This window comes from Microcebus murinus, chromosome 5 (assembly GCF_040939455.1).
Source record: "Microcebus murinus isolate Inina chromosome 5, M.murinus_Inina_mat1.0, whole genome shotgun sequence".
Taxonomy (NCBI): domain Eukaryota; kingdom Metazoa; phylum Chordata; class Mammalia; order Primates; family Cheirogaleidae; genus Microcebus; species Microcebus murinus.
Window position 1 is genome coordinate 32435701 of NC_134108.1, and position 25491 is coordinate 32461191.

Sequence of the window (25491 nt, forward strand, 5' to 3'; positions counted from 1 at the left end):
TAATTTAGTTTATAAGAATTTACAGTTTTCTATTTAAAATATCACATGGTTGAAAGGTATTTCTTTTAATGATACGATTTACTTAATTTTTCATTCCCTTTTATGATTTCTTAATTGCTATTTATTGTTGGACTTTTAATTGTCTATGTAAAGCTTCAAGTGTCTTTGCAGGAGGCATTTCTCTTTTTAGGATTATAATCAGTCTCAGTGCAATATTGAGTCAGGCAGAGAGCAGGCAGTAGGCAGCTCCAGGGGCTTTCCCTTTGGAAGTCTGCGAATCACTACAGCTTTCTTGTTCGAGTCCTACTTGCTGTACTTACCAAAGAGAATGAACTCGTTTGTTACTCTTTCCTTGCAAATACCAGACATGTTATGAATGCTAGGTGTATAAAAACAGTTCCTTTTTTTCTTCCTGTTTGATTTCCTATATTCTAGAGACTTAGGAGGTATCACTTCCATTTTAAGCTTAGCGTTGCTTGTTTCTTATTTGAGAGAGTGGTAAAGGTTAGAGATTTCAGGGGAGTTTTGAAGAAGAATAAAGCACACACACAATATGTTTTGATAAATATTACAGAAGATGTACTAAGGGCCTGCAGGATTGCCCCCAAAGACATTCAGGATGGAGAGGAGAGGTGTCCTTAAGCAAGCAATCACTCACAGGCTGCTATACGATCTTGGTCTACCAGAGCAATTTTTCATTTCAGATAATAATGGAATGAAATGTACTAGATCTAGAAAATGAACTTATAGACTTTTTTCTTGCTTGCATAGATAGGCATTTTATTGTTTCAGTAGTTTAAAATAGATACCTAAATTGCCCCTGAGGTAGTATATACCTATTACGAAACTATTATAATAATTAGCTTGATATTTCAGCATTCTTATACCAATACATATGCACTTAACATTGAAACTAATATTTGAAACTAATATTATGGCTTAATGTTTATATACACACATGAGCCCACATGTATCAACTATAAGCACATAATATTTTATAGCTATCTAGATAAAACTAATGATTTAATAAAAAACATTTTTAATAATGTTCCATCTTTATTCCCTTTTGAAGGAAAAAAAGAAGGAATTTTCATGTTTATGTCAGTATGGCATGCCAACTTTTTCCAAGAATTGTTCATTCTCTCAGCTAATGTAGATATTCACCGTTTGATCCAAACATTATGGGGCTGATTACTATAGCTAGAGTAAATCAGTCTTATCATTTTAGATTTGTTCATACCTTTGTTTCCTCTGTGTATTATCTGCAGGTATGATGCATTCCTTGGTGTTAACGTGATGTGTTATTAGCTGAGCATGCACAACAAATGAAGTGGCATTTCTAAAAGTATTTTAGGGAGAAAATATTGAACCTTTAATCAATTTCACTAGGGCTTCATAATATTTGGTAATTAAACAGAAGAGTTTGAATATGGTGAGTATTTAAAAAACTATCTGGATTCAAACTTCTGAAGATTATTTTAAAATCTAGAATGAAACTCGACAGAATTCTTTTCAGAATTATATGCAAAAGTATAATAAATTTGAGGGTATTATAGTTTTAAAGGGTTTCTATTTTTAGTGCTGTATATTTTTTAATTAATAGACTATGTGGGCAATGGAGGGAAAACTGTTTTTGCCATAAAATGTCACAGACTCTTAAAGTGATTTATCCTCTGTGAATTTGTAGGTTTCTAGATAAATGGCCAGTGCCTTATAAATGTCTTGCTGCAGTGAACATGGTAGGCATTTAAAGACACTTATAGGACTACCACAGACAGAATAGATAGTGGATATTTACAGGAGAAGTTGTTACAATTGCTTAATGCTAGCAGACATAACAGAGAAGCCAAGGAAAATAACCTTCTGCTTTGACAGTGGGACATTACTGGAATAAACAATGTACCTTGCAGTTACAGGGTCCAAAACAAGGGTCCTCATTTATGCTCCCTGAGCCACTGCAGTTACAGGGTTTGCAGTCTGGGTATCCAGTATAGCCCCTGGCACACCGATCACAGCTCACTCCTCCAAAGCCAGTTTTACAATGACAGGATCCAGGTGCCAGGCCTAAGGGAAGATGAGCCGCATATCAACATTAAAAATATATACATATATAAAATTTAGTTTTTAAAGTTTCAATTATAGTAACCTCCAGAAGCCTATTTTGATACAAAAATTAGATTCTTGATGTACATCAACAAAGAAAAGTTAAAACCAAAGGGTATAGGGTTTAATCAGAAACTTACTATGATTATGCTAACATAGCATCTTCTACTGGAAGCATCTACCAAACTATGGCTACAGAAAAATTGTAACAATGATTAAAGAGTAATTGCCACAAACTCTAAGCCTGATGACACCACATTGAGAAGGATAAACAGTAACTGCTGAATGCATGACAGCTCATAAAACAAGCTGCACCACCAGACTATCACAACTGGAAAAAGAACCTTGGAAATAAACATATATTACTTAAAATAATTTAACAACAGAAATTTAAGGACAACATCACTGGAAGCATTACTAAAGAAAAGACAAAAGGTGTTCATGGGAGTGAATATTTTGGGGATAGGGAGAAATAGAGCAGGGAAATGAATGCAGTTTAAATTTACATTTTTCACATAGAGATTCAGAAGACAATTTTTATTCATGTCTTTGATTAGAAAGATGGAAAAAAAATCAAGACAAATGAATACAAGATACAGACCTTCAAAATCTGGGTAAAGATAAGGGCAAATCAATAAAACATAATCCATCAGAAAAAAGAAAGAAAGGCAGAAAAAAAGAAAGGAGGGGAAACATTGTAGTGAGAAAGCATAAAACAGAATGACAGAAATGGTGGCAAGCATACATATTAAATATATACAAATGAGTTAGTCTTACTGTTCTTATTAAAAACATGTACATGTACTGTGTATAAGAGATACATAAAATGACCAGAAACATTAAAAATAAAAGAACATAAATATATATTAGAAAAGCATAGAGATAAGAAAAAAATGTTGCAGTAGTATTAATTAGGGTCAAAGTGAATTCAAATAAAATTGATTCAAATTCTCATTTTACATTAACAAAGATGCAATTAAAACATGACTGAAGTTATTATACTTACCCTTCAATTAAGCACTAATTATAAGTATGAGAATATATGGAAACAACAGTATAGGAAATCAAAGAAAAATTGTTCAAATATCAATGGCTGAGAATGACATTAACCTACTCATCTTAAATATTTACAGATGACAGGAAAAAAATCATAGAAAATTTGAATAATCCAATAATGTTGAATTATATATTATATGATATGTAACTATATTTACCACAGACTAGCATTTACAAAAATGTTCTATTTATCAAAGCAGAAATGATCTAAGGTTTATTTTCTTAACATAAATTACTACTTCTAGATTAATATCAAAAAATTGGGATTAAGTTAATTATGAATAGCAAGCATGAAAATAGAATTTTAAACAAAATTCAACCATTCTAAAAATTAAAAAATAAATATCTCTCCTTAATTATTCTTGAATTAAAGTAAAAAATCAAGACTTTAATTGAAACTTAAATAGTTGTCTAAATAGAATATAATTGCAGTGAGAAAGGAACTTAGCAATGTTTATTGGATATGAAAAAACTGTAGCCAAAATAAACTTATAGGCTTAAACAGTTCTGTTATTTTAAAGAATGAATTAATTAAAATTTAATTCTTGTAATTATAAAAAAATCAGTAAAACAAAATGAACACCACAGGAAAGAAGAGAAATTTGAAAAATAAAAAAGCAAAAAAGATACCTAAACAAAGCTAATCAAGGATATTAAAAGAGAACAATTTATCAAAGAATTACCACAAAATGTTTTAATACTAGTTAATTTTTACAGATTTTTTCAGAACTTAAAACTCTTATGGGGCATATAAAAAAGGAGAGCTATGTAATTCAGTTTATGAAGTTAATAAAAACTTCATACATAAAAACTTCACATTCAAATGTAACAAAGATAATGTAAAAATAAACTTAATAACTTCTAAGGCTTAAGTAGCACTTATTTTATGCTAACCATTATACTTAGCATTATACATTACACACAGGTTAATTCAGTTAACATTCAAAACATCAATATGAGATATAGACACTATTATTTCTCCCATTTTACAGGTGAGGAAACTAAATCACAGAGATTTCAAGTGACTTGCCAAAGTAGCGCAACTGGCTGGTGTCAAAGCCGTAGCCAATTTAACTTATAAATCCAGAAAAAAATAATAAATAAAATAAATGCCACATTGAATCCTAAGTACATTAAAAGGATCTTCTATTATGACCAAGTAGAATTTATTCTGATAATATAAATATTGTTTGATATCAACAAGTTCATTGAAACATATATCACATCAATAGATCAAATGGAAAAGAAATGTGATAATTTGAATACATGTTACAAAAGCATTAAAAAATTTAACATTTACTTCTGATATTAAAATTTCTATTAACAGAAATTTAGATTAAATATAGAGGTTATCCACATAATAAACAATCTCCACCCTAACTTTTGTATCTGGAAATATTGTGGACGGGATATCAAAAGACCCCCTCCTGTTCAGAACACTTGAAGATGTAGAATAAAATTAAAGATAGATAGATAGACACATACAGACAATAGAATAGTTGTGCTGGTATGAAATAAAGAAACCCCTTAGAGGTGAGAAACTACAAAACTAACTTCTAGAGAGATAAGTCAGCCTTTAAGCCAGTGTCTTTTCTGGAGTTGACCAGCAAATTCTGATGAACTAGACTAGTGAATTCATGGAGCATGGTTTCATGGAACAATAACAAAAAATCCTAAGTCCTACATAAGCTAGGAGATCATTATCAGAGAACCTTATATAAATTCAAGGCTTTTGAAAGGGTAAAGTAAGAAATACATACACATGCATGCACATACACACAAAACATGCACACAATTATGAAACACATAAGAAAACGAGGACCCAGTAAGAGTTAGCAAAAAATCAAATTCAGAATAAGATTCAGATAGATGAGAGAATAATACTCATAAATACAGAATATAAAATAAATATATATAATAGGTTTAAAGAGATAAAAATAATACTAAATATAGATGAATAAAAAAGAGAGTATTAGAAAACAAAATAGAATTAGAAACCTTCTATATAAAATATGCCAAAATAAATTCAAAATGGACTAAAAAAGTAAACATCATAAAATAAAATCACACAAATAAAGAAAAATACATTTGTCCAATCTTGGGATAGATAAGAGTTCTAGGATTATAAAGACATGTAAATAATCCAATAGAAAAATATTAAAATATATAATAATCTTAGCATAGTGTCATTATTATAGCTAAAGAATTTTATCTGAATTGTAATGGCTGAATATATAAAAAATTTGAAGTTCTATATATTAAAAATTATTATCAAAAACAGTTAAGCACAAAGCAAATCTGGAAATTCTTTATAATGAATATGATATACTATTAAGATTATTATTTTTAATATTTAAAAAACACATTTATGGAGGAAAAAGCTACCTTATACAAAAAGGAAATCAAGGAAACAAAAAGAAAATTCACAAAAGAAATACATTTGCATTTCCTTAGTAATTAAGTTAATGCCAATAAGACACTGGAATATCATTTTCTACTTTCTGGTTATACAATCTGATTAAGAAGTTGAAATTATTAAACCACATTTTAGACTCTTTCCCAAAGAGGTTATCAGACTATGCATGAAGATAAAGATGTATTACAGGTATGTATCCAATTTTGCAACTCAGGTCTATATTGAACAATATGTGTCTAATTATAATATTAAAATCTTTTTTTTAATTTCAGAGTATTACTATTACCAGAGTACAAATGTTTTGGTTACATAGATTGCTTTTGTACTGCTTGAGTCAAAGTGTAAGTGTGCCCTTCACCCAGACAGTGTACATTGTACCCGTTAGGTGTAATTTCACCCATCCTCCTCTCCCTCCTTCCACCTGCTTGATTTCCGTTGACTTTTACTTCTGTATGTGCTCATGAGTGTTGATCAGTTAGGTCCAATTTGTGTGCTGTTTGTTTTTCCATTCTTGAGAGACTTCACTTAGGAGAACAGTCTCCAGTTCCATCTTGATTATTAGATTTCAATTTTAAAGTTATAAGAGTTAACTATTGGTCTAGAACCAAATATTACTGTTAAAACTTTTGAAAAGATAAATATATGATTGACAGACACTGCCAAGTGGTGGGAAAGTAAGGATGGTGTTTTTCTCATCTTGCATAGTAGGACCTCAAGAGAAAGTCTAAATTTAATAGATCATGAGCCAGGAACAGTGGCTCACACCTGTAATCCCAGCACTCTTGGAGGCTGAGGCAGGAGGATCGCTTGAGCCCATGACTTCAAGACCAGTCTGGGCAACATAGCGAGATCCCATTTCTACAAGAAATGAAAAAATAAAAATAAAAAACATCAGGAAATGGAGATTTAAACTTTTTATTTAACATGATAAAGATATCATAGAAAATATACATAATAAAAATGTATGGAGTCAAAGAGGGAGGTGGTATGAATGAAACATTTCTTCTTCTCTCCAGATGGAGAGAGTCAATTGACAATATTTAATGGTGACAAAAATACTGATAATATTATTTAGATATTAAATATAACTAATGAAAGAACAGAATAGGAGGAAAGGCTCAATATGTTTAAATTTGAAAATGAGGTTAGGGTAAATAGATTGAAGAGGACACTATTGTTATTTATTTTATTTCTTCCTTACTGTTAAAAATTTATTTTAATATATATCATTTGTATAATTGAAAAAATATTTATATGGAATAGTCTTCATTAAAGCCCTAGTTACAATAAATACAAATTTGAAATAATCATAATGTCTATATAAATTTGAGTAGATAATTGTTATTCATTATGGCATGACCATATAATGATGTATTATTTAGGTGCTGAAACCAGATTTCAGAGAAATTTTTTTTAATTTTAATTTTAATTTTTTTTATCTCAAATTCTGTGGGTACAAATATTGTTAGGGTTACATATTGTGCCCCTGCCCTCCCTTCCCCACCCCACTCTGCCAGAGCTTCAAGCATGTCCAGTCTCCAAGTGAAATTTTTTAATATATTTAGGAGAAAACTATCAGGTAAATTTAAAATGAGCAATATCAAAAATTTGCATTATGAGAAAATATACAAAAATGTTAATAGTAGTATCTGCTGAATTACCACTGGATTGTATATTTGTTTTTCCACTTTTTCATTTTTTACAACTTTTACAATCATAAATTATATACTTATCATCTAAAAAGGTGGGGGGGAGGAGGGGGAGGAGAGTGAAATGACATTACTGAAAATAATGTGATTTAGTTGTTACCAAACAAAGAAAAGGGGGCTTAAGATGAAAAATGACCTCAGTAATTTATCATTTGAATATTAAAATGGATTAGTTTTTTAGTCTTTGAAGATTTAAGACTGTATATAATGCTCAAATTGATAATCTTACAGTTTTATAAAGAGAGCAGGTAAGCTAAACTGTGCCAATGAAACATTGCATCTTTTAACTCTAAAGTCATTGAAGGAGAAAGCCTACATTGTTGCCATGATTTATTTTAGTCTTTCCAAAGAAGAAAATTCACTTTCAGAGATATAAAGAAACTGTTCCAGATACATTCTGTGAATTTCCTACTTGCACTTGGCAGACAACTGCTCTGGAAGTAACTCCTAAATGTTTTATATCAAGGCGTTAGGTTGGTATTTGATTCCTTTATGTTTGGAGTTCATCATGAATTTCATTATTCAAAGAAAGTATTTGGTTTAAATTTGTGTCAGCCTCTTTCCCTTCATTAACTCATGACTACTACTTTTTAGTCCTTTAGGTGCACTTCTTGCTTTCTCTCTTCCTGCCTACATCTCAATGTGTGATCTCTTCTATTTGCTCTTCCCACTGCAGCACATAACCCCCTTAATGACTGCTGTCATTTCACACTAGAATCCACAGAGGTTACAAAACAATTTAAAAATTAATAAGACATGAAAAAATTACATATACCACAGATTTGTGACTGACCCCCTCTCTCTTTTTTTCTCTCTCTCTTTCTCTTTCTTTCTGTTGGAGATATAAACACATATATCTCAAACAAATGATTCAACTCTTCTTGCTATTAAAGCATTATCATTAAACATGAAAGTTAATTATTAAGATGAATACAAAACTGCTTCTTGGAGGGAACACTAATAAACTGATAGATTTAAGAATTCATTTATTACTTTAATGACATTAACTGTAAAATATTCTTCTGAAAATATCATATTTGGCTTTTATTTGTCCTTTCATGAGAGCAGTGACATTCTATTGCAGATCTTACCTCGTCGGGCATGTTTCTCATCCTTGACACAGACTTCATTTATGGAACCAATGGGATTACAATGACATGGCTGGCATGGTCTTGGATAATTGGGAGATACCTAAGAAAAATATTCAAAATACTTTCATTCTAGTATAATAAAAACAGCAATATGTTTCAATTCACAAAATTTTCAGACAAATTAGTTTGAATAACAGAGTAATAATTATTTTGAGAAAATTATAATATAAGAAATTACCTTTAATACATGTTTAAAATTTCTGAAATCTATTTTTCTATATAGTTACACAAAAGTAAAAAGGATAGCATGATAAACATATATTTGCTACTTAGATTCAACAATTATTAAGATTTTCCCACATAAGTTTTACCACATTTTACCCTTTGCTAAATTTTTAAAGACAATCCTAGATAAAGAAATGCTTCAGGACATTGGCCTGGGCAAAGACTTCTTTACTAATACCTCCAAACACAAGCAACCAAAGCAAAATTGGACAAATGGGGTCACATCAGGCTTAAAACCTTCTGCCCAGCAAAGGAATCAATCAACACAGTGAATAGACAAACCACAGAATGGGAGAAAATATTTGCAAACCATCTGTCTGACAAGAGATTAATAACTAGAATATATAAGGAGCTCAAACAACTCAATAGGAAAAAATCAAATAATCTGATTAAAGACTGAGCAAAGGATCTGAAGAGACATTTCTCAAAAGAAGACGTACAAATGGCCAACAGGTCTATGAATAAATGCTCAACATCATTAGTTATCAGAGAAACACAAATCAAAACTACAATGAGATAGCATCTCACATCAGTTAAAATGGCTTTTATCCAAAAGACAGAGAATAACAAACAAGGATGAGGATGCAGAGAAAGAAGAACCCTTGTACAATATTGGTGAGAATGTATTTAATAAATTAATACATCCACTATGGAGAACAGTATGGAGGTTTCTCAAAAAACATGAAAATAGAACTATCATATGACCCAGCAATCCCATGGCTAGGTATGTATCCAAAGGAGGGGGAATTCAGTATTTCAAAAAGATATATGCACTCCCATATTTATTGCAGCACTATTCATGATAGTCAAGATACGGAATCAGCCTAAACATTCATCAATGGATGAATGGATAAAGAGATTGTGGTACATATACACAATTGGATATTATATAGCCACAAAAAGAGACTGAAATCCTGTCATTTGCAACAACATGGATGAAACTGGAGAACATCATGTTGAGTCAAATAAGCCAACCACAGAAAGACAAATCTCTTATATACTCATTCATATGTAGGAGCTAAATATTAAAAAAAAATTGATCTCACAAAGATAGAGAGTAGAATGATGGTTATCAGTGGCTGGAAGGGTAGTGGAGGAGGGTGGATAAAGTGGGGATGGTTAATGAGTGCAAAAATATAGTTAGATAATTAGATAGAATGAACATTTGATAGCACAACAAGTGACTACAGTCAACAATAAGTTAGGGCATACTTTAAAATAACTACAAGAGTAGAATTGGAATGTTCCTAATACAAAGAAATGTTAAACGCCTGAGATGATGATTACCCAAATTACCCTGTTTGATTAATTCACACTGTATACTGGTATCAAAACATCACATGTACCATATACATGTACCATATACAACTATTATGTACCCATAATAATTAAAAATTTTTAAAAATCCTTGGAAAAAAGAAAGAAAATCCCAGATAAGCCATTAGTACCTGCAAATTTTGGGAAACATCTCTTAAACCACAGTGTCAATATCATAGCAAAAAAAATATAATATTTTATTGGTATGATCTAATACATTTTTCATAATAAAGTATTCCTGGTTGCTTTGTTTTTTTATTATGACATATTTCAAAATTAGCAACATAAAGTGTTTTCCCCAAATTTATTTTTCAGAAACTTTTTTCACATTAATTATGGTATGACTAATTAAATAGAAATTTATACTTAGCACTTAGTAAAAGATAATATTAAATATTTAATATACTTAAAATATTTAAAAATGTATGTTTCTGTGAGACAGCATGACATGGGAAGAAGCAATGTGGACTCTGTAATCAGGAAAATTCGAGCTCCTATCCCAGTGTAGCTACATACTGGCTGTGCCTGGTACAGCTTATTTACTTCCTTATAATAATAGCAACTAAAGTGATGTTATATAAGTTAAAATGAAAAGGAATAGCATATAAAGCATTTCATATTCTGGCATATAATATAACTAGTAGCTTTTACTGTTAGAATATTTTAATTAAACAAACCTAGACTGTGCTAATATACTGTATGTAAACATTTACCTTCCAAATGAAATAAGAAAAGAACAAAAAATCCAAAATTATTTGCCTAGAAAATACTGAAATACTGTTGAATATACATATATATATATCTGTGTGCATATATGCATGCATGCATATCTATATATTAATATATAACAGATATATATATATATTTACCCCCTCATTAAATACCATTTTCATATGTGTATATATATATAGGCTTCATTTATAAAACTTGTTGGCTAATATAAATAAGGATGTTAAAATTAGAGTTATTTTTATATATGATTTTAAAAAGTCAATCAACTAAGTTCACAGATAATTTTAAAAATCATCATTTATCTAAGACATATCCATTCATCCCCCACTATAAAAGACTATCCACATCATAAGTAAGGCATGGTCTCTGCCTTAAACAAGCTTACAGAAATAGTAGACTTAAAAGATGTTGATTAAAGAGAATGTGCCAAGTGATAAAACAGACATAGAGATGGAGCAATGGGGGACGAAAGAGGAGGCAGTAATAATACAACATCATGAAGTAAAGCAATGTTTCACAGAAAAAGTGACCTTTAAACTGAAGCTTGAAGTATGAGTAGCAATTTGAGAGTGGAATTGGAAGAAGGGCTTTCTGCCCAGAGAAACCACCAGGACATGAAAAACAACAAAAACTCTTTGTGGAATTATTGCAAAAAAATCTATTTTGGCTAGAATTTTAACTTGTAGAAATATGATTTATGATCCCAATGATGATAAACAAAGCCTTCTATTAATAATTAATTACCCTCCTGTGGTAATTAGGGAAACCTGCCAAAATTAGATTATTGTTCAGGAAATCGAACTATGAGATTCTACAAACATATCTACTTTACATAGTTTTTAATCTTATTAAAATAATAATTCATATTACTAATCCATCCTCTAAGTAAACACTATATTATATATTATATTTATAATATATTTATAATTTCCATGCATGTATAAATATGTATATTTGGTAAATAAATCTAAAATCAAATTTTAAGGCAATAATTTTAATAATATCATAGATATAAGTTCATGAGCTGTCAAACTGCGATGTACAAAAGTTTTCTTTCTATAATCTTCACAAAATCACAATGGACTTCTATCCAAATATTAAATGCTTGAAAGATTTCCACTTTTTTTGTATACAGTGTACCATATACCATAAGTATTTTCATAAGTATTAAAACATCCAAATTTAGGGTTGGATTCACTTAATTACTTGACTTGTCATTAATATGTAATCAAATTTCCAGTTCTGATATGACAGAATGTCAAATATGAAACCAACAACACCTTCAGATAACAATTATGAACTCTGAGAAAAATATAAAAATCAAATATTTGAGGACCTGGGAGAATAATCAAAAGCTGGTACAAATCGGAAGGATTTGATGTTTACAAGAAAAAAAATACACTAAATAAGATCCACATTTATTGAGAGACAGGACCAAAATTACAGATCAACATCCCTCAAAGGCTTAGCTGATCCTTTTATTGTGTATGCATTCAGGTGACTCCAAGAAATCCAGTGGAAAGCAACAGCTAGAAAACTGAATAACCCGAACAGAGTTTTCAGGTGCTGCACACAATAAAGTAAACAGAAATTGGAGTTTAAGTCAGCCAAGTTAGAAATGTTAGATAAATACCTTGAACTTTCCATTAATCTGCCCTAAAAATGTATAAAAGCAAGCCTCCATAACTTCATGGTGATCACTTAGTGAGTTTACTACTAATTAGAACACAATTCACAAACTTCAGAGGAAGATAACAAAATCCAGTCTCTATATTTTGTATTCTCCAAAATGTCCTATATAAATCACAAATTACAATAGTCCCCCCTTATCTGTAGTTTTGCTTTCCAAGGTTTCAGTTACCTACAGTCAACCATGGTCCAAAATGTTAAATGGAAAATTCAAAAATAAAAAATTCATAAGTTTTAAATTGTATGCCATCCTGAGTAGTATAATGAAATCTCATGCTGCCCTGATCTGTCTGAATAGGGATGTAAATCATTTCTTTGTCCAGCATATTCACGCTAGATAGACATTACCTACCCATTAGGCATTTAGGAGCTTTCACGGTTATCAGATTGCAGAAACAGCGTGTGTGTGTGTGTGTGTGTGTGTGTGTGTGTGTGTGTGTGCACGCATGTGTGCTTGCGCACATGCACGTGTGTGTGTAGGGCTTGGTACTATCTGCAGTTCAGGTACCCACTGTAGGTCTTGGAACATATCCACTGTGGATATGAGGGGAATACTGTACTAGATAAGGGAAGAAACAGGAAAATGTCCTTATTCATCAAAAAGAAGTCAATAAAAGCAGATCCTGAGGTGACCTAGGTATTGTAATTAGCATATAAGGAAGTATGTATGTAAGTACTATAAATATACCCAAGAATATAAAAGAAGCAATGTTTATAATGATTGAATACATGGAGCAATTTAACAGAGATATGGAAACTGTAAGAAACATAAGAACTCTAGAAAGCTAAAAAGTAAAATATCCCAAATTAGAAATTCACTGGATAAACTTAATATCAAATTAGAGATGGTACAAGGAAAAGCAGCCAACTTAATAACATAATGAAAGATAAATAGAAACTATTCAACCTGAAGAAAAAAGAAAAAAAATAATTAAATAGCACTGAGTAACTATCAGATATAATCAAGTAACCTGACTTGCATGTAGTTGGAGTCCCAGAAGGAGAAGAGAAAGTAGGGGTCAAAAAATATTTTTCTAAAATAATGGCCTAAAATTTCCTAAATGTAGAATAAAATCTCAACTTATAGTTCCAAGAAGCTTTATGAATCAAGCAAGATAAGCACACACACACACACACACACACAAAACAAACAAACAAACAAACAAACAAACAAACATAGACACATCAGAAAACTTTTTCTGTAAATGATCAGATAGTAAGATATAGGTTTTGTAAGCCATATCAGGACTCTTTCTTTCTCTTACTCCTTCTCCTCCTCCTTCCAGTCCTTGTGCTTCTCCTTCTCTTCTTCTAATAAACCTTTACAAATGAAGGTAAAGGAAAACTTTCTTTGCTTGCAAGTCATACAAATATAGGCAACAGGCCAGATTTGGTCTACAGGCCAAAGTCTTCCAGTATATGGAAAAACTATTTAAAAAAGTAAATATAAAGAGAATATTTATCTTGAAATCAGCTAGTGAATAAGAGATACATTATATAAAGAAGAAAAAAGATACAAATGATAGCTGTGCTCTCAGAAGAATCAATGAAATTCAGAAAATAATGATACTGCATCTTTAAAGTGCTAAATAAACAAACAGCTCTCTACTCATGATGAAAATATACTTCAATAATGAGGGTAAAATAAAGACATTTTCAGATAAAAGGAAACAGAAAATTTATCACTATGAATTTGCACTATAAAAAAACTGCTAAAGGAAATTCTTCAGGCAGAAGGAAAATAGATAAAAGAGAGAAACATAGGATACTGAAAATGGTAACTATATTATTAAAATAAAACTATCTTTTTTTTCTTTGCATCATTTATTTAAAAGAAAAATGACCTGAAACAAAAATTACAATATTGTACTGGTGGCTTACAATTTATGTGCAACATATGGAAACAATAGTCCAAAAGATAGGACTATATCACTATAACATGAGCTTAAATAAAGATAATGCAAAGAAGTATTGCTTAAGATGATAGAGGAAATAAAATGGAATACTGAAAAATATTTGTATAACCCAAGTGAAGACAGAAAAGAAAGGATTGGAACAAAAATTTTGTGACACAAATAGAAAACAAATGGTAAAAACCAACAATATTATGAATTTACATCAAATGTATGGACTAATATGATTTAAAAGACAGTGATTGTGAGGATTTAAAAAAATCAACACCATTTATTTTACTGTTTATAAGATACTTGCTGGTAAAAGAAGATACAGATAGGTTGAAAATAAAAAAAATTTGGAAGTATATACCATACAGAGTAAGAATAAGAAAGCTGGTATAGCCATATTAATAGAAAACAAAGTAGATTTTATGACAAAGTTTTATCTGAGATTAAGTGGAGATCTTTATAATTATTAAAATGTCAAGTTACAAGATATAAAAATATAAAGATGTAAAAAATTCTAAATGTGCATGCACCTGGTAACAATGTTCCAAAGTAGATGAAGAAATACTGACAAAACGAAAGAAAGGTAGGAATCCACAATTATAGATGGGACAGATATACATTCATAGCAACTAATAACTTCAGGATAAACCTGCTTCCCAGTACACATGTTAGTTTACCAAGAGAAACCATGCACTGGGCCATAAAATAAATCTTAATAAACTTCTAAATTATGACATTTTAGAGAATATGTTCACAGACTGAACACATTCTCTGTAGAACTCAATATAAATATAATACTTAATAAAGCCCAAATATTTGGAAATTAAATCACAAGAGAAATTAGAAATAATTTAAAATAAATGAAAATGAACATAAAGCATCTCTGAATTTATGGGAAGCAGCCAAAGAACTTATTAGAAAAAAACTTTTTATTTAAATGCTTACATTATAAAAAAAAAAAGGTTTAAAATCATAATTTAAGTTTCCAAGTTGATAGGTAGGAAAAGAATTGGAAATTTAAACCCCAAATAGGTCAAAAGAATAATATAATAAATATAGCAGAAATCAATAAATATAGAAAAATAATAAAAAGACAAAAGTTTTTTAAAAGATGAAGAATATTGATAAACTCCTAGCACATGACCAATAAAACAGAGAAAAAAATTAATAATTTTAGGAATTAAAGAAGAAATATCAGTATAGATATAATAGACTTCATGAGGACAATAAGGGGAAAATTAAAAAAAAACACTTTAGGTCAATAATTTGACAATTTAGATGAAATGAACAAACTCCTTGAAAAATACAATGTGTTAAAACTATCCCCCCAAGCTATCTAGCCATGTATCTAATAAAAACTATTCAATTCATTAACAAAGTTCTTCCCACAAAGAAAACTAAAGGCCCAGATAGTTTCACTGGGGAATTTTATTAAGTATTTAAAGATAATTAATTCCAACTTTACACAAATTATTTTAGAAAACTGAGGAGGAGGAAGCATTTCCAAGCTTATTTGTTGAGGCCAATATACCCCACTACAAAAACCTGACATTTCAAGAAAATAAAATTACAAACCAATATCCCTTAGAAGATTAAAAAATGCTTAACTAAATATTAGTAAATTAAATCATCCAATATATAAAATTGATAATACAGCATAACCAAATAGAGTTTAACTCATAAATGCAACATTGGGTTAATATTTTAAAAATGAATCAGCGCAAATTGACCACATTTACAGAATAAAGGAGAAAATCCTTACATTCACTTCAGTAAGTGCAGGAAAGCATTTGACAAAATTCAATACCTTTTTATTATATAAACTCTCAGCAACCTATGAACAGTAGGGAACCTGCTGAATCTGAAAAAGGGCATCCATAAAAAAAAATCTACATTCACATCATACTCAATAGTGAAATACAGTGTTTCCCTTTAAGATTGAGACCAAAGTAAAAACATCAAGCTCTCACCATTTTTAGTTAACAGTGGCATAAAGATGGCAAAGGAAGAAGTAAGCCTGAATTTATTTGCAGGCAACATGATTGTCTATGTGTATACTTCTAAAGAATGTAGTTTAAAACTACTGGAATTAATAAAGGAACTCAGGGTGAATATATGACATAAAGTCAATATTCAAAACTTTTGGTAGTGATAAAATTAAAACATTGGAAAACTATTTTAAAAAATAATTTTTTATGATAATGGCAAGCAAAATACTGAAGATTAAATTTAACAAAAGACATGTAAAGAGCTCTACACTGGAAACACTGATGTGATTAATTAAGAAGATAGAAATAAATGGAGAGAAATACAATGTTCATTGGTTAAATGACTCAATATTGTTACAATGTTACTTCTCTCATTTTTTAAATTGATACTTTTAACAATTTGTACATATTTATCATGCACATGTTACTTTGAAATATATGGGAATGGTTATATCAAGCTAATTAACTTATCTATTACCTCACATATTATTATTTTTTGTGGTGAGAACACTTAAAATCTACTCTCCACATTTTTCAAGAATACAATATATTGTTATTAACAGTAATCAGCATGCTTGTACAATAAATCTCTTGAATGTTTTCCTCTTATTTAACTAAAATTTTGTATTTTTGACTAACATTTGCCCAAATTCCCTCCTCCACATTTATATATGATTCTATGCAACAATCCTAATGTTTTATTTTATAATTGACAAGTTGATTCTAAAATTGTATGGAAATACCAAAAAACTACTAAAGACAAAACAATCTCGAAAAGAATAAAGATAGTGCACTCATACATAATACTTGAATTCCAGGCTTATTAAAAGCTAAAGTAATCAAGATAGTGTGGTATTAGCTCAAAGATAGACAAATTGATCCATGGAACATAACTGAGGCTCTAGAAATTGACCCATGTATATCAATAATATAAAATAAATTGGTTTTCAACAAATGGTACCAGAATACCACATAAATCTCAATCATTATTTCATACCACACACAAAGATTTGGACCATAGGCCTAAAAGTTAAAATTATTAAGTTTCTAGAATAAAAAAAATTAACATCTTGACTTGAACAGACCCTTCACAAGAGAAGACACAGGAATGGCCAATAAGCACCTCCGATGAAAATTAAATCCATAATTAGATGCCATTTCATGCCCACTAGATAGCTAAAATTCAAAAAGACAGTCAACATCAAATATTAAATATGATATGAAACAACTGGAACTCATTTGCTATTTTGGTGAAGATGTTATACATTATTATTCATTTGGCAAAATGTTGGCAGTTTCTTATAAAGTCAAGCATATACCCATAGTGTGAGACAAGGCTTTTACTCCTACACATTTATGCAAGATAAATACATGACTACAAAAAGACTAGTATAAAACCTGACTACAAAAAAGATTAGTATAAAGTCATTTGTAAGACCTAACCCCAAACTAGAAATGGCCCAAATATCCATCAACAGGACAATGGATTAAAATTTTTGGTATGTTCATGCAGAGGAATACTACTCAACATTTTTTTTTAAAAGAACTACTGATGTACAAACAACATGGAAACATGTTGAGTGAAAGAAGGAAGACACAGACTAGTATGTACTATTTCATTTTTATGAAGTTCACTAAGAGGCACAACTAATTTATGCTCTAAAAATCAGAACAGAGTTTGCCTGGGAGTGAGGATGGATTGTAATGAGGCACAATAGAATTTTCTGGAGTGACAGAAATATATCAGGATATAGCTTCAATGATGTCTATCAGTTTCAACTATGAAATATCCTTAGTCACTGTTTAGAATTTGAAGTTCAACTTTTTAGTGAAGCTTTCAAAATTATTTTTCTGTTTGATACAGCTTTGTATAAAAAAATAAAAAATAATGCTTTATGAAAGAAAAGGAATACTTTACCCCTTTGGGTCTGAAGAAGCCATCAATGCATGTCTCACAGTTTATACCAGCAGTGTTTTGGGTACAATTAATGCATACACCCCCTCCGATGTACTTTCCATGTATATTTAAACTCAGATTTCTTCTGGCAACATTTTCATCATAATAGCATTCTCCAGCTTTTCCATGACAATTGCATGCTACATTAGAAAAAAATAATCAATATTAATTACAGGTTTCTGATACATTTAAAAATCATTTTTTGTTATACATAATATATTTTTTATACTATATAGGAAATTACATTCATTTAGCATACACACACACAAAAAGGTATCTAGAAAGTATCTGGATTTATTGGCTGTATTCATAAATTCTCATATTTTAATGAAATTTGAAATAATTAAAATATGTAATTAAATTAAAATATGTAATTAATTAATATGTAATTAAATTAAGCAGAGTCATAAGCAATTGCCAATATTTGATTGACTTTGATTTACAAAAGTGGAATTTTATATAATTCAATCTATATCTTCATATTATGACAAATAATAAATTATTGAATGATGACACTGAATGATTAACAGCCAGATAATCTATAATTACTATATGGGAAACTCTGTGTTAGATCCTATGGGTAAAAAGAACATGTAGGATACAATTCCTTTCTTTTACTACAAATAATAACTACAATTTATTTGTTGTTTACATGCAAAGCTCTGTTCTAAGTGTTTCATATTTACTACCACTGATTTTCATCCTCAAGATGTCTTTATAAATTAGGTGTTATTATTAACCTCTTTTCATTATATTAGAAACCCGAGACAGAGAGAAGTGAAATAACTGGCAAAAGATAACGTAATTAGTATTGGAAACCAAAATCTGAAGTCAGTGCAGTGTAGAATCTACACTGCTAAAAAAACTGCCAGAATCCCTTCAGTCTACCTGGCAAGTGAGATAAGACACAAGAAAGGTGTCAACTAATCAAGACAAACCGAGAGCTAGTTTGCTTAGTGGCTAAGATCACGCAATTTTGCATCACTCAGTGTTGGATTTGGGTGCCCTCTGTATTCAGTCATGTGAGACTGGGAACTTCTTACTTTCATGAAGGTTCCATTTCCATATAAAACATGAGGTGGTCAATAGTAATGACCAGATAGGGATATTTAAAAGCACCAAGTGAGATAATGCATGTAAAATCATTAGCATGATGCCTTATAAATAAGTTCTCAACTGATTTTTTCCTCCTTTTCGTCTTCCTTGTCTTTTTCATGTTCTATTAGAGGAATTCAAAGAAGTGAAAATTCACTTTCCCCAGAAAGGACTGGGTAAGACTTTGAAAAATATGAAAAATTTATATATACATACAGTCCAATCTTTTTATTTATTTCACAAAGAGGTAGGGGCATTTATATAATGTTTTGAACTGTTTCATTTTACTAATAGTAAATCACAGATCTCTTTCCATATCAGCATATGTAACCCCTAAGGCTATACAGGGTACTACTTGAATGAACATATTTGTTAAGTGGATGAATAAATACTTTGTTAAGTTAAAAATAATATTTTCATTGTTTTAATTCATACTTCCTTAATTATGAATGTGATCATGTTTTTATAGGGTTATAAATTATTTCTTTTCTGGAAATATCTGTTTTGATCTTTGCTCATTTTTAAAAGGCTTATGGAATTTTTTCTTATGGATTTATAATATTTCTTAATACAGCAAGGATATTATCCTATTGTCAGGTTTGTTGCAAATACCTTACACAATCGGCTGAATTTGGGTTTAGAATATGGTATTGTTGCTATATTAATAGAGAGTTTCAAACTTTATTCTAGGAAACACAAAGTAAACAATATAAATCACCAGGCATTATAAGCAGTTTTATATATCTAGGACAACACACAAGAGTTCTTTTTGTGTGTGTTTTTTAAGAGATGGATCTGAGTCCTGCCATGTTGCCCAGGCTTGTCTCGAACTTCTGGGCTCAAGGTATCCTCCCGCCTCAGCCTTCTGAGTAGCTGGGATTATACATGAGCCCCATCACACAGCTATGAATTCTTAAGAACTCTTTAGCAAAAATATATTGCAAGAAACAGTCAAAATTTCTGCTGCCAATAGAAGTATAGAGAAATATAGAGCAATACAAATTTATTCTCACACTATTCAGAATTAGTGTTGCCACAAGTATTTAGAACTATGAGCTGATATAAGTAAAGCACCGATGCTTTAGCAACAGTCCTTCTCACACTCCATGCAGCCAGGACCCTCTGCCGATAGCCCTGCCTGCAACAGTCTATCTACTGCTCTGACTATAGCCTCACAGGACATGGATAATACATGCTCACAAAGAGCCATTTATTTTACTCTGTCATCAGCAACTTATTATTTCACAAAATGTCCAAGACATATGATATAAAACTATTCCTCACATATCTTTAGAGATATATCTTGCCTTAAGTAAGCTAGATTGATGAAAATCCAAATTAAACTCAAATGAATTAGAAGGCAATTATTCCTTTTATGCAGGGATTTGTCATTGTCACAGAAGGACTTTATTAAGGTGATCAGAATAAAATTCAACTTGGAAAAGAAAATGTTTATATGGGCTTATAGGAATGCATATATTGACAAAAGTGTGATGTTTATCTAAGGTTTTATAGTTAAGACCCTCATCATTAATTTCTAGGTTTGTAAAATGTTTGTTATTTGGTTTGGAAAAATATACATTTTTTTCCCTACAAAGAAAGAAAAAAATTGTTTTATAATGCCACTATGTAAAAAATGTATATGGTAGCAAGTGGCAATCTTTGCTTTGCTTCATCTACCTCTGTTGCTAACAAGTTGGTCTATTCTTTTTGTGTTGTGTTTACACACAGATACACAAGTGTTAAAGGATTTTGCAGATCTACTTCACATAATTATAACTGTATGATACGGTGTCAGTGGAAACAGGAAGATTCCCTACCTTCAATAGCAATTCTGCTTCCACTTGTGATTGCTGATATTCCACAAACATAAGAGAAATTTAATTAAAATTTAAAGAAGTTTAAGAGTATATATCCTTGGGTGACATTTCGTTAAAAGTCGCTGTTAAGAAAGAATGTCTGCTTTTCATGGAGAAGCTTTGAAAACGAGGGATTAGACAGAACAGGGCTAGAAGTAGTTGAACAAAAACAAAGGCTGGGCCTCCAGTGGTCCCCTACAATGGTAGGTGCCTGTCTAATGGCGGCCCATGCCTCCAATATGTCTCAGTGATGATGGAATATTTCTAATCCATAATATTTTTATAAGCAGGCAGACACAAATCGAAAAGCAAATGAGGTGAGTGGAGAAAATGAAAGAACTCAAGAGATTGATTGCATATGCAGAATCTAAAATGAAAAGAAAATACAGTTGTCCCTTGATATCTGCAGGGCATGGGATACAGGACCTCTCTTGGATACCAAGATCTAAGGATGTTCTAGTACCTGATATAAAATGGTATAGTATCTGCATGTAATTTGCCCACATCCTCACATATTCTTTAAATAATCCCTAGATTATTTAAACAATACAAATGCTTTCTAAATAGTTGTGATAGTGTATTGTTTTGGAAATAATGATAAGAAAATAAAGTCTGAACAGTTCAGTGCAGATTCAAAAAGTTTTTTGAATATTTTCTATCCATAGTTGGTTTTATCCATAGATGCAGAATCCATGAATATAGAAGGCCGATTTTATATTTTATAATTGGGGAATATTTTATTATTAATGTGTGTTATGATTCAATAGTTTTAAAGATCTGTCATGTGTGATATATGATAAATATGAGTTTAATTAATTTGCTATTTACTGAATGTATAGGGTTGATAACAGTTTAAAATGTCTAACAAGCCTATCTGAAGCCAAATATACCTAATGAACTGAAAAAAAATGTGGTTAGGGCTGAGTCACTAAAATATTAATATTTGAATTCAGTCAAATTGGGCTTCAGACTAGTTTGGGTTTACATTCAGCACAAGTCTATTTTTAAATCTTTTCTTGGACTGAAAAAATCTCCAGAAACATGTTTCTTCAGTACCTCGTTACCATATTGGGCTATATTAGGCTATAAAATCATTTGCCACATTTCTTAGGTATTTCCCTTCAGTAAAAACTATACATACAGGTTGTCTTCAAAGTGATAGTAAAAATGAGTATTTGTTGACACATTTGCATAGCCTGTCACTTTGCTATTTTTCATTACTGGCTTTTTTCTTGGTGGCCACTGTCCAATAATTGCTATAGCTTAGTTTATACTAGTGATTATCCCCAATGCCACTTTTATATTACCAGTTCTATACTGTTATCATTAATGATAACTCATATATTTAAAATATTAATGCCTATTATTAGGATTAGTGTTTATTTTCCACAAATTTGATCTCTTGCCTTCTTTATTACCTTCTACTCTTGTATCCTTCCCAGCTCCTGTCCCTGAAAACCACTCTTTATAATTATAACTAAAGAAGCATAGGGTTTTTTTTTTTTGTAGGTAATAAACTGGCTCTAACATGTGGGGTATAATCTCTCACCTCTGATTTCTCTCCTTCTCTTAGATGATGGGTATTCCAAGCCTATTTGCTCACAGAGGGGGGTAAATTGTAGGGCTGCAAAGGGAGTAACTAGAAGCAGCTGGAGCTAATGCATGTTTCAGAACCATTCATAAATATATGTATTTTTAGAAGGCTAGCGTCTAAATAATCTAGGTTTTACCTTAATGTTTATTTATATTTCTATTTTTCTATATATACATTATGCTATAAACTTCAGGTTCACCTTAATGATAAGTATATACTATGCTTTTATCTATTTTTCATAATCCTCACACAATGGTAAATTCATAGATATTTGGTAAATATTTGCCATATTAACAAAAATAACTGAAAAGCTGAGTAACTAAGCAGGGTAAAGAATTTACCAGCTCTAGCCTTGGATAAAATACATAAATTGGAAATATGAATTTACCTAAATTTCACCACATGTTTATATTACCTGTGTACCAGGAAAGGAAGAAGGACACATTCTGTTGGCTTCTCAAGAACATACCTTCACACTCAGTTTTAGTCAGAAAAGTCCCAGCTCTCCAAGGTTTCTGATGGAAGCCCGGGCAGCACTGATCACAGCTATCGCCACACGTGTTATGCTCACACTCACAGTGAGATTTCTAGCCAAAAAGAGGGGGAGCACATTGTTAGCATTAGTTAGAACCCTAATGGAGGGGCTCTCTCTGAAAGGTAGTATGAAGAAAAAACTATTAGCCTATATACCAAAATGTATAACTACTTCAGCCAGGGAAGGAAATTGTGCTAGCCTTGGGGTGGGTATATCTGATCACCATCACTGTAGGGAGGTCCAGGCTCACTCTGGAAACACTGGGTTTAGATTTGCAATGTTTTCTGGGGTCAAATGTGCCTATTTTAAGGGTTCCCTTAAAGTGCTGTTAACATTTTGGGCTGTGGCAAAGAGGAGTGAGTTGATCCCTAGGCATCTAGAGGCATAGATAGAACAGAAACCTAATGTCCCAGGACTAAATCTCCTGTCCGTGTGTGCTCTGAGTATAGTCTCCATTTACTACATGGAACTGGCCCTCCAACAGTGCTTTGTGGGCTCTCAAAGCTTGGGAAATAATGTCCATCAGTGCAATTCATAGAGAATACCTGCACCACACAGAGAACAGCACTACAACTTTGCCATAAAAATATGCCAGAATACTTGAAACTTCCTAGGAGATAACATTATTATCCATTAATCAGAAAACTAGCTTTGAATATAATGTCATTTGTATCACAATTTTAGTTGAGAAAAAAAAAATCCATAGTCCTACCTATATTCACTGATCTCACCATTTAATGTATTTTTTCCATAGACTGTAAGGTGGATGATTTTGAATTTCACCAGTTTGTTTATGACAGGAAAAACAGATGCTCATTCATCATCTCCTTTAGGTTATGTTCACTTAATTCACTGTCATTAATGAAAAATTCTACCCCAAAGCATTCCAGCATTTTCTGGCTTGGCACTGTCAATGTTCTCTTGAGAATTCTCTCTTCCACCCCACTCTTTATTGCCCCTGCCCCACCTTAGCCTTCTGGTCTATGGCTGTTTATAAATTTACTTCCATGCACATTTTTCATTTGTTTGCATTAACTTTTTGATTAACAACTTTAAAAGAAATGGTCAGGTTGATTGATGGTAGGTATTCTCTAAAGCTAAATCATGCAGCAGGCTGTCATAGCTAGAGAGGTTTCAAAATAGACCAGTTTGGAACCTTTTTGGAAAAAAAAACCAAAAAAAAACTAATCTGTTTTCTGATACTGTGGTGGCTGATTTCAAAGTCTATCATCCTAACTGCCAGATCTTATTTCACCCTGGCACGGCTTTTTGTTACACCGTCTAAGTGGGGACCTGACACCCATTCACAGTGTTCCATGTCAGCAAAGATTCTCGTGAAACTTTTTACAGTTCAGGGCTTCATTTTGCCTAAGCATTCTATAAATATACATACATTTGTCGCTGGATCGAGGGGACAAGCCCTGGCATGACCATAGCAGATGCACATCCCTCCAACTGAAATATCCTTGACTGAGTAGTAATACTGCAAAAAGCAATCCAGAGAGAAATCCTGTTAAGATGACTGCAAGGTGAAAGTAACAAAAGGGAACATTCAGTTAAAAACTTTATTTTCCATTTTTATCCTTAGTGGGAATCATGTTTGTATTTGTCGAGGAGGACAAGTGAGATCTCACAAAATGGATGAAGTAACTCCTGGCTTTGTAATCATAGCCCAAACCAAGAATGCCTCTAATTTATGTCAGGTGAGCACTTTACAAATTTCTTTCTCACAGACAGTACAAAGTCTATGCTGGAGTACTGGTTGTTGAGAGTAGTTTTTATCTGGGACTAAGGACAACAATTCTTCACAAAACTTGTACATAGTTTCTTACAAGAACATCTTTTTTTAACTAGTGATTATAGGGACCTCAGTACTCACAAATCTTATGCAGACTGTTTCACTTTATGGATTTGGAAAGAATCAACAAAATTTAGAAATAAATCATGCTCATAATAATATACTCCTTAACCATAGAAGAAAAAAATTAAAATTAACTAACTGTAATTTTATTGTGCAGAACACTTGCTTTTTTATATTATTATGTTAAAAAGTCCACATAATTACCTACTTATATGAAGTCAATATAGGGCTATGTTACTTAGTATTTTAATTTACTTGGCTATTTTTTAAAGATTATTTATAATTACAAAGCCAGAGTAG

The 25491-nt window shown here is 31.2% G+C and overlaps 1 protein-coding gene across 1 annotated transcript in view; it reads right to left on the minus strand.

The window, feature by feature from the left end:
• The window catches only part of LAMA2 (laminin subunit alpha 2), a 583504-nt gene that overhangs the window by 322120 nt on the left and 235893 nt on the right, over window positions 1-25491 (minus strand). Inside the window, exons 6-10 of the mRNA XM_076002974.1 lie at window positions 24724-24813; window positions 23265-23382; window positions 18209-18387; window positions 8376-8475; window positions 1904-2064 (exon numbers count right to left, since the gene is read on the minus strand). Of these exons, the coding sequence (XP_075859089.1) occupies window positions 1904-2064; window positions 8376-8475; window positions 18209-18387; window positions 23265-23382; window positions 24724-24813 (648 nt within the window). The remainder of the gene's footprint in view (window positions 1-1903; window positions 2065-8375; window positions 8476-18208; window positions 18388-23264; window positions 23383-24723; window positions 24814-25491) is intronic.